Source organism: Alosa alosa, chromosome 10 (assembly GCF_017589495.1).
Source record: "Alosa alosa isolate M-15738 ecotype Scorff River chromosome 10, AALO_Geno_1.1, whole genome shotgun sequence".
In the NCBI taxonomy this organism is placed as follows: domain Eukaryota; kingdom Metazoa; phylum Chordata; class Actinopteri; order Clupeiformes; family Clupeidae; genus Alosa; species Alosa alosa.
The window spans coordinates 26879809-26890869 of NC_063198.1; the positions used below are offsets into that span (position 1 = coordinate 26879809).

At 42.7% G+C, this 11061-nt stretch overlaps 1 protein-coding gene across 1 annotated transcript; it reads left to right on the forward strand.

Moving 5' to 3' along the window:
- Nucleotides 1-392: 392 nt before the first annotated feature.
- On the forward strand, nucleotides 393-10865 carry LOC125301489. Its single transcript, XM_048253949.1, has 10 exons — nucleotides 393-482; nucleotides 857-988; nucleotides 1657-2181; nucleotides 3074-3128; nucleotides 3472-3611; nucleotides 4514-4595; nucleotides 5366-5427; nucleotides 5879-5972; nucleotides 7769-7824; nucleotides 10164-10865. Exons 3-10 carry the CDS (start codon nucleotides 1674-1676, stop codon nucleotides 10778-10780), a joined length of 1614 nt encoding a protein of 537 aa, XP_048109906.1. The 5' UTR covers nucleotides 393-482; nucleotides 857-988; nucleotides 1657-1673; the 3' UTR covers nucleotides 10781-10865.
- The last annotated feature ends 196 nt before the right edge of the window (nucleotides 10866-11061 follow it).

Consider the following 11061-nt stretch of genomic DNA (forward strand, 5'->3'; position numbering starts at 1 on the left):
GGAACGTGAGCTGCGTTTAGACCGTCGTGAGACAGGTTAGTTTTACCCTACTGATGATGTGTTGTTGCAATGGTAATCCCGCTCAGTACGAGAGGACCGCAGGTTACTACTAACTACTAGGCTAGGTGATCTTGCTTTATATGATGTCTTGTCTGGCATACTGAAACATGCAGGCCTAAAAGTGGTCATATAGGCCTGCTAAATATAATTTCCTGGTTTTCCATACAGAACCAATAGCCTAGGTTACTGGTAAAATGTACATAATAACCAACACTTCAACGTAATACCCCATTTGTGTCTGCAAGGACTATTTCTGTACATAATAATACAGTAGTAGCCTAATCCTGGGTGACATAGTCCCCCCACAGGCTTAATAGCATAATTGCAGCAAGCGACGCGACATTTAAAGTGGAACGGAATATTCGAATAAGGAACAGCGAAAAAGGATCCTACCAGTCTCGTCCCATATGAGCTGTTTCCAGGTCATTATCGAGGGCTATCGTTAGTCGTTCTAGTTTGTCTGAAGTGGTATAGGCTACTTGACCAGATGTGCACTTGTGAGCAGGACAGCTTGGGTCTGAAACCGAACAGAGCGAGCGATTTTCTGCTGTAACATTATTAAGTAATCACGCATTGGACAAATAAATAACTCGATCCATAGCCATGTGGTTATTAGACAGGAATACAATTGCACGTCTACCATACAAGTTCCGGATGTGATCAATTTAAATTGAGCGATCTGAGAAAGTCCTATTCTAACTATTGTGTTGTGAAACATAATTCTAAATATAGCCTAGCTGTAGACTACGATCTGACTGCCTAATTAAAGTGCAACGGTGTTGCTGCTTCTTCACAGTTCTGACAGGTGTTACCAGCACTTCTCTGACGAATCCAAGGTGTGTAGGCGTCTGGCGTCTGAGATGTAGGCCTAATTTGGTCCTGTAGCCTGCCTACCACTAGCCTACCACTGGAGTATTGGAGCGATTTGGTCAGTTAATTTTGCATTTTACATTTGACACACTCCTGAGGCTGTTTAAAGAAGGCCTGGCTGCATCCCATTGCAGCAAATAACACGGCTGAATATAGCATGAATTACTTTTTCCTAGGCCTACTGCACAGCAAAACACAGAATGTGTGAACTACATAGTGCTTGAACAGCAAAATTAAATAACAAATACATGAATAACAAATAATTTATGAGTGTGTACACTATAAACATATAGGCCTACTTTGCATGTATAGGCCTAATAGTGATTGATCTAACAAAAACATGACAACCATATGAGATTGTGTGTCCATCATGTTATAGTGTTATATTGTAGCCTACCCAGTTAAAAGTGTGAAGTGGCTGTAGGCTAGGCCTTGTTATATGATAACCTAATTATAACACCTTTATCATGAAATTATCAACTACAAATTATTTTTAATGGGCTACAATTAAACCAAACTATAAACCATAATTCTACACTGAAGAGAGGGGCCTGTTTATTTGGCTGAGGTTAAATATGAACAACACTCTCTAGTATCCCTTACATTTAACAAGACAAACAGGGTCATGTTTACATGTTGTCTCTTAATGGCAACAATAACAGTCACAGTACTAGCTCTTTGTACTACCAAAAACTAATCCTCTGCTCTTTCTGTTGTCTCTATCAGGTTTCTGCTGTTCAGTCATGGAGAATCGTATATCCATTATCCTTCTAGGAAAAGCTGGAGTTGGTAAAAGTGCTTCAGCAAACACAATTTTAGGACAAACAGCATTTGATTCAGGACAAATAACCAAACAAATCTATGTAGAAACAGGACCAGTGTTTGAAAATCAGATAACAGTGGTAGACACTCCAGGAATATTAGGATCAGAGCAACAGATTGACATCTTCTGCAAGGATGTCCTCAGGTCTGACAGACCTCTTCTGATCCTGCTGGTGATCAGAATTGGACAGTTCACTGTGGAGGACTTGAAGGCTGTGGAGGCAGCGATAAGAGTCATTGGGGATCATAGGATGGAAAACAGTTACCTGCTCTTAACAGGTGGAGATTGTTTGAAGACTTCACTGGATGATTATATCAGGCAGAATGGTTCACTCCAAGATGTTGCCAGAAGATTTTCAGGGAGAATTCACGTGTTTAACAACGAAGACGGAGGAAGAGAGCAAGTCTCAGAGCTGCTACAGAAGACAAGTAAGTTATTGCGTAATAGACGTGATCTCCTCCGATGATGATTAGTGCTTGCAAGACAACACTATTTTGTTATTTCTAGTGTCACAGCAAGGCTCACAAATTGCAACAAAAACTACGGAGGACAACACAGAAGGATAAATTCAAATATTTACCAAGGAAAAATAACAAGATCACGTGTCTTAGATAATACGTGTGTAAGTTAGGGTGAAAGTAAAACAGGTGCAAGACCAACATGGACAAAAACAAAAATAATCAAATGTAGCATATGGCTGGGAGATATGATCAAATATAGGTACTAGTAGTCATTGTTAACTTCCGGGAACTATTTGAGGGTCCATGAGCCGCCATTTCTTTTTTTTTTTTAAATGGACATTGGCGTAAATGGAGTTGACCTCGGACATCAGCCAGTTACAACCGTAGCAACCGTTGAACCGTGTCCTTTATCAACCCCACTCACACTTGTGTCATTTTGATTAAATATCAATATTTATCACAATACACGTTGATAATGAGGAGTGTGAAGAGTATCCTGATAATGACCAGCTGGTCACTCATTTGGTCACATCTCCTGAAGTTTCATTTTGTGCAATCAAAAATGAAAAATTAAAATTTAGCAGCCAAAAGACACCTGTGTAATACCTTGTGACGTAAAGGGACATTTGACGCTGAATTACTGCTACAGTCTTGGGAGGTGCGCCGACTTTTGTAAAATTACATCTACAGGGGGCGTTGCAACTGACACATTTTAATAGCTGCTTGGACCCTGTGGATGAATGCCTATGTGAGCATTACAGTAAATGAGTTTGGGAACAGCATCTTTGTGTGAGGGCTCCTACAGTATACGTTTTCATATTTTTTTTTATATTTATTTTACATTTTTTCTGTTTTGCAGAAACTTGCCTGTTGCCCAAGGTGGAGCCAGTGCCCAGTGTGCATCTCTGTGTTTGGTATGCCTCTACCAATCCTCCTCTGAGAATCTAGTAACAGGCATGAGCTACGGTATTTCAAAATATGCCACCAATTATTTTAGGCTTTTAGCATTCTTGTTGCATTGTCGTTCCACTTAAGCATCCAATTTATAGACAAGTCATCCAACAAATCTTATTAAGCCTATTTTCCTTGCTTTGATTGATTGATTAATTAATACTTTATTAATCCTTTACAGGAAATCACTTTTTTACAGCAGCTATGCATCATCAGAGCACCACAAAACACACACACACTGCATCCAACACTAAGCATCTGTTTATGAAATGTTCAAAGGTGATGTTTTATAAATTGTCACGTCAGGTGTGACGGTTGCCAGATGTACCCAATCAACGGCCCCAGGTTTAAGTGCAGGGACTGTGATAACTTTGACTTCTGTGAGAAGTGCTTCAAAACATTCGAGCACAACATCAGACACACCTTTTACAGGATCGATGACCCAGGTTAGTTGTCTGGGATGGGTAGTGTTGTCTGGGATGGGTAGTGTTGTCTGGGATGGGTAGTGTTGTCTGGGATGGGTAGTGTTGTCTGGGATGGGTAGTGTTGTCTGGGATGGGTAGTGTTGTCTGGGCCCCTCTTTTGTCATTGTGATCTCTGTTGAAGTGGTCATGTTTGTGTGTGAATTTGTTTGTGTGTTTGTGCATTTGAAAGGAATATTATACAAAAACTACTGGTCCGATTTTCATAAAACTTGGTGGAAAGCTGTAGCATGGCCCAAGGAAAACTCCATTCAGTTTTGGAGATGCAATCAGTGGGCCACAAATGTAATTTCACTACATGCCTACATTGTGAGATAGAGCATTATAAACAGTAGCAACCCCACCAACTCTGGCAGATAGGTGAATTAAAGCTGCTGCACTCCACCAGAATGAGTTAAAGCACCTAACTCACCAGCACTCACACAGGTCTCACATAAGGATAGAAAATAATGCGAAATGTTAGTCTTGTCAGTGATTGATCCTGTCAACTTCAGGACGGATACAACAGTTTGAGGAGCACGGCATTTTGAGTGTAGGCTCACAAGGACCATAAGGTTCCTGGAGGCAGGCAGATGTTCTAGTCCAGCCGTGTGGCAAGCTGAGAGCAGACCACTGCAAGCTGCTGTTATAGACCCTTTCAAGAGAGTTCCATTATCATCATCATAGTTGGCCCCACAAGACTTCCTTTTTAACATTCCATATGTTATCTTAATGCAGAGGAAGTAGATTGGGAACCAAATAGAACGTTCAAGCATTGTTTTTGTTTTTATTGCTGAAAGGGTCTATAGTGGTTTTCCCCTAATAAACCCATGAGGTAGTACCCTGAAGTGTTTTATGTCATTAATATCCCTGTCCTCTTTACACAGTAGTGATCCCTCAGGTCACCGGAGGTCCGTGGATGTCGAGGGCAAGGAGGCGAAACCTGCTGCATCGCCTTCATCAGCAACTGTGAGTGATTCTTGTGAGTGAAAGATCAAAAGAGTCCAAGTTCAAAATACAGAGCTAGTGCTTCTCATAACAGGTTAAACAAGATGTGAACGATAAGCCCAGGGCCAGGCTGAAAACAAGGGGGGGGGGACAGAGCCTTTTCAGTGGCAGCCCCTAGACTCTGGAACTGCCTCCCCCTCCAAATCCGTTCAGCTCAGTCTGAATGTTTTTAAGTCCCTTTTAAAGACCCACCTCTTTTCACTTGCCTTTGGCTAGTGTCTCCCTTTATGCCCCAGTGTTTAGTTTTAAAGGTTCTTTTTCTGCATTTCTTAATTTATTTTAACTGTAGCCCTTTTTGTTTTTGTGCCTTCCTGTGTTTATTTATTGCACTTTATTGTGAAGCACTTTGGTGCGGCTAAGCCGTCTGTAAATGCGCTATATAAATAAAATTGACATTGACATTGACATTGACAAGCCTAAGGTTAGTTTCAAAGACACTGTTTTTCAAAATATATATTTTTTTAAACAATGTGATGAATTCTATAAAACAATTCACTAAACTGGGCAGGCTTATCCTGGCTCCGCGTGTAGGCCTAGTGTTGACTGTTGAGCAACTAAGTTAAATGTGAGCATCCATGAGATGTGAATAATTAAGCCATTGACGCACATTGTGCAGGGGACATCATTTGAGTTTGCAGTCCAAGTTAACCAAGTATTGCAATCCAGTATGTACAAGGAGAGGGTGTTTTTCGTACATAAAGGGAAGCATTGATCACCAATCCATGTTTCAGATCATCATCAGATGACAAAGACATCAAGGTAGATGAACAGCTGGACCTTCAGAGTAGTAATGGTGAGTTACTTGCTTAAAACCTGTAAATTGAAGGCTCTGAAGGTTTAAATGAATCGCTTGTGCTGGAAGCTTATCACAGTTCCAGAACAGCATCAGCTATGTGAAGGCACCAATGATCCAAGGTGATCCTACATGTAGGTAAAAGTACTAGTACTTCACTGACATTTCTTGTTGCTCTTCATGACTGTCCTTTGCACAAAAGTGATGACTGATTATCTTGTCCTCAGCTTGCAAAAAGTTAAAATGATGCACAATAGTGTACCGGAAAGATTGAACAGTAATTTTATTTGTAGTTATTGAATACAGTTAATTTTTTCACTTTTGCTAACATTGTGAGTTACAAAATTTGGCCTTGGCTGAGGTCTGCATAGTGATCTTTACCTAAATGAAAGTAGTACCCTGAAGTGTTTTGCGTCATTAAATTTAAATCATTAATATCTTCCTCCAATAGCAGAGAACTCCCAGACCGCTGAAGACCCAGGGGTGTTAGGACAGAGGAGGCGGAGCCTGCTGCAGAGCCGCTTTGACCACCCACATTTTTTGCCGTGAGTGAAGAAGGCGTAGGGTGGAGTGAAGCGTGTGTGTGTGTGGGTGTGTGCATGTGTGTGTGCGTGTGTGTGGGGTGTGTGCATGTGTGTGTGGGGTGTGTGCGTGTGTGTGGGGTGTGTGCATGTGTGTGGGGTGTGTGCATGTGTGTGGGGGGTGTGTGTGTGCATGTGTGTGGGGTGTGTGTGTGTGTGTGGGTGGGGTGTGTGCATGTGTGGGGTGTGTGTGTGTGTGTGTGGGGTGTGTGTATGTGTGGGGTGTGTGTGCATGTGTGGGGTGTGTGTGCATGTGTGGGGTGTGTGTGTGGGTGTGTGGGGTGTGTGCATGTGTGTGGTGTGTGTGTGTGTGTGGGGTGTGTGCATGTGTGTGGGGTGTGGGGTGTGTGTATGTGTGGGGTGTGTGCATGTGTGTGTGGGGTGTGTGTGCATGTGTGGGGTGTGTGTGTATGTGTGGGGTGTGTGCATGTGTGTGGGGTTGTGCATGTGTGTGGGGTGTGTGCATGTGTGTGGGGTGTGTGTGTGTGTGTGGGGGTGTGTGTGCATGTGTGTGGGGTGTGTGTGTATGTGTGGGGTGTGTGCATGTGTGTGGGGTGTGTGTGTGTATGTGTGGGGTGTGTGTGTGTATGTGTGTGTGTATGTGTGGGGTGTGTGTGTATGTGTGGGGGTGTGTGCATGTGTGTGGGGTGTGTGTGTATGGGGGTGTGTGTGTGTGTGTGTATGGGGTGTGTGTGTGTGTGTGGGGGTGACATCGCCAGCAGCCAGACCAATGGATACCTTGTCTTAGCTGAATTACTGAAGCTAAGCAGGTGTGGGCCTGGTTAGTACTTGGATGGGAGACCTCCTTGCTGCTGGAAGTGGTGTTAGTGGGTGGCCACCCTCTGGCCAAAAAAAAAAAAGATCGATCCCAATGCCCCAGTGCCGTGACGGGGACACTGCACTGTAGGAGATGCCGCCCGCCGGATGAGGCGTTAAACCGAGGTCCTGACTCACTGTGGTCATTAAAGATCCCATGGCACTTATCGCAAAGAGTAGGGGGTTCCCCGGTGTCCTGGCTAAATTCCCAACCTGGCTCATTCAATCTGGCCCCCTAATCATCCTCCACTGTAATTGGCTCATTCACTCCCTCACTCTCCACCTCAAGCTGGTGTGTGGTGAGCGTTCTGGTGCATAATGGCTGCTGTGCATCACCCAGGTGGGTGCTACACATTGGTGGTGGTTACTAGTGAGGTCCCCCCATCCATGTGATGCGCTTTGAGTATCGAGAAAATCGCTATATACATGTAATGTGTTGTTATTATGGGGTGCCTAACGGCCTGATAGCCAGACATTTAGACAGAAATATCACACATGTAATTAAAAAGTGGTTGTAATGAGTCTTTCCTTCACACAGGCACCTTATAGCAGATAATAGCTAAACAGGCAAACAAGAGCTCCAGCATAAAGTTCCAGGCACTTAGAAAAAAATGCTGAGAATCACATAAAAATAGGAAAACAGAGTATTTTGAGATTTTAAGTTCAACTTAAAGGACAAGTCTGGTCTAGAAACAACCTGGGGTCTATTTTTGATGAGCAAGTGATCATGATGGTGGCCAAACAATGAATGGTTGTGGCTTCTTAAAAACATATGGCGCTGAAAATACATACAATTATACCAAATGTTTCAAATGTATCAAATTTGAACAAGAACCTCCTTGTTGGTGATATAAACCAAGTTAAGTAAATGTGAAAATAATTGAATGAGTACAAGGCACAATTAAGAAAAGAGAGCACTAATCACTAACCCAATGTTTCAGCAGATCACCACCACTAGATCACAAAGATATCAAGGTGATGGATCCTCAAAGTAAGAAAGGTGAGGTATTGTGTTGTACACACACACACACACACAGAGGCACACACACACACACACAGGCACACACACACAGGTCCGCCATGTGTCTTGCTGGGGCTCGGGGGACAATATTAAGAAAGACGTCATTACTGCCATTATCAAAAGGTCAAATACGTTGTATAATGCTGTAAAACAGTCACATCATAATGCTTTATGAGCACAGTCATGAGAATGTATAAAACTAGTTATAATAATGACAATAATTATGGAGCTTTATCAATAGTTTGTAACCCTTTTTGAATCAATTTTTAAGTGTTTTTAAATTCTGCTTTGTTGCGCCTTCCAATCATAAAGACCAATATGTAAGGGATAATGTAGGCCTAGAGAACGGGAAATAGGTCCCGACAGGGCGGACCGGACCGGTCTTTTTCCGCCCTGAACACCGGCAACAAAATATTGATTTAACAATATTAATGATGATAATTTTAATGATGATCATTATATCAAGTGTTGTGAAATGTCGAGATATCCCTGCCCTAATTGCCATGTAACTCGCAATTGAGTAGGTCTTTCCGTTGGCATTTTTCACCGATGGATAAAAAGAACGCAGCACCTGATTGAGACTCTCTGCATTATAATCAGCAAAGTCTACCGACATTTTTTTTCCCCACTAACCAGTCTTTGAAAACTGACATGGCCCATACCGTGGTCCGTTTTGTATTGATTTCATGTCTGTCCTCTTCAGTTCTGTCTCTGTCTCTGTCGTCCAGATGTTTGTGTCGTTTCGCTTCTTTGCCTTCCTCTGTGTTGTTTTCTTTTCTTTTTCTTTTCTTAACTGGTGAAGACAACTCGGCCTTCATCCAAGAATCGAAATCTGGGTAATCTCCAAGAATATTAAAACTAATATTAAACTCATCCATTGCGCCGGATGAATTGGAAGTTTGTCCGTTACAAAGTCTCTGCAGGTCAACTCGCGTAGCTTAGCAACAGAGTGTTCTAAAGTGATAAGTGGCCGGACTACTTGCGCAGTAATATGAAAGACGTGAAATAGAAGCACAAAGCCCATTTTCCTTGACAGCGGTCTGTTATACTTAGCAACGGTTTGTTATTCAGAATTATTACACAGCTCTTCAGAGTGCTGCAGAACGTTCCATTCACATGAATGGGCCTTCCCAACGTTCGGGCCTATGTTAAATCTACATAAATCACCGGCAAAGCATTTAATCACCGCTGTCAATGGCAACGGGTTTTGTGCTTCTGATTAATGTCTTTCATACCACTCGCGAAGGGACTGGAACTTCATTCAAGCGTGAAAGCAGGCGGTTGATCAGCTGTGTTCTAAAGAATGTTTGATTCAAGTTCAGCAGCGTGTGTTGCGAACTATTTGTTTCTCAGCAAATGCCGCGATGAACGCGGTAACAAATAGGCTAGGCTATGTAGGCTAAAGTCATATCATTAGGGGAGTTTATTATTTCGTTTTGGCAAGTAGCGTATAATAAAGCGGGATAATGTATAGAACGCCCGGTCATTACTGTGAAAATAAGTCCCTTCAGGGCGGAACAAGACCCTCCGCTCGCGGGCCGGGTCCGGTTCTGCCTGACTTTATTTTCCCAGTAATGACCCTGCGTTTTATATACATTATCCTTACTCCCACACACAGCTGCGTTCCGTCAACGCATTCCAGTGGGTGTTCCCGACGGTAGCTATGCAAAATGACTTGAAGTAAAACCGTAATGTGATTGGTTGGTGCCGTCCGTAGATTGGTTTGATTGGCGGTGCCGTCTGTCGGTGCAGCAACAGCTGAACTCCTCAGCGAGAGCAGGGGAGAAACGCGACGACGGACCCACAATTCAGTTCGCAACGGATCACGTGAGCCCATTTAAAGTGAATGGGATGCGTCTCCAGCAACGCGATGCACGCAGCTGTGTGTGGGAGCCGTTACTTAGCCGTTACCGCCGAACGTTGGGAAATCCCATTCAAGCCAATGGAGCGTTCTACTTGCCTTGTGAAGAGCCGTGTAATAAACCAATCTAAATGGATAGTGCAGGGATGTCACACAAACGGACCAGGGTACCAGGGTGGTGATGGGATGATAAAAAACATTGTTTTCATTTTTTATCTTATATTTCTTATTTGAATTTGTCACGCTCTCATACAAGACAAGAATGTGTAACCTAATACCCTTATCTATTGAGCTTGGTTGCACTACATGCTTAGAGATTGGCTCCAATGCGAGAAATTACTCTTGCATGCCATTATAAAAACAAGATAGCAGCAGTGAATATGGAAATAAATATATCAATGGCACTTAATAGAAAAGGAAAAAGGAGATGTAATATGTTTTTGAAATTCTACAACAGGTGAAGAGAAACTAGAGGAGGAACCAACTCTGAGGATTGTGCTCGTTGGGAAGTCTGGCGTTGGGAAGAGTGCGACAGGAAACACCATCTTAAGGAAAAAAGCTTTTAAGTCTAAGATGTCTGTTACTGCACTGACCTGTCAGAAAGAAACAGCTCAGGTAGATGGTGAAACACTGGCTGTAGTCGACACTCCTGATCAGTTTCACACCAGGGGCAGTGAGGTGAAGAGGTGCATCTCATTTGCTGCTCCTGGTCCTCATGTGTTCCTGGTCGTGCTCCAGCCGGGCCGTTTCACAAAAGAAGACAGAGACACAGTGAACATCGTTCAGATGACTTTTGGAGATGCAGCCGCATGCTTCACCATGGTGTTGTTCACACATGGAGACGATCTGAAGGAGGATGAAATCACCATAGAAGAATTAATTAGTGGAAATCAAGCTCTCCGTGACTTCATCAGTCAGTGTCATGGAGGATATCATGTTTTTAACAACAGAGACAAGGATCCCTCTCAAGTCAGAGAGCTGATGAAGAAGATCAACACAATGATTCAGAGAAATGGAGGAAGCTACTACACCAGTGAAATATTCAAAAGTGCTGAGAGAGACATACAAAAATAAAAATGGAACAACTTCTGAGAATCAATGCAGAATTGGAATTGAGATTGAGAAGAAAGGCAGAGAGAAAGAACTCAAACCCTTTCTGGCCCCTTCTGTCTCAATCTTTTTCTCTTTTTAATCTTGAGGATTAGTGAGAGCATAAGTGCTTTCAAGTGTAATGGTACTTTGGATACATGCTAATGCTTTAGCTACTTTATTCTCTCACACGTTTTTTTTGCTCTCTGCTACAAGGAGTTTCTTTATTAAAGTTTCAGGTTGTTGACTAGATTTGAATCGAGTTG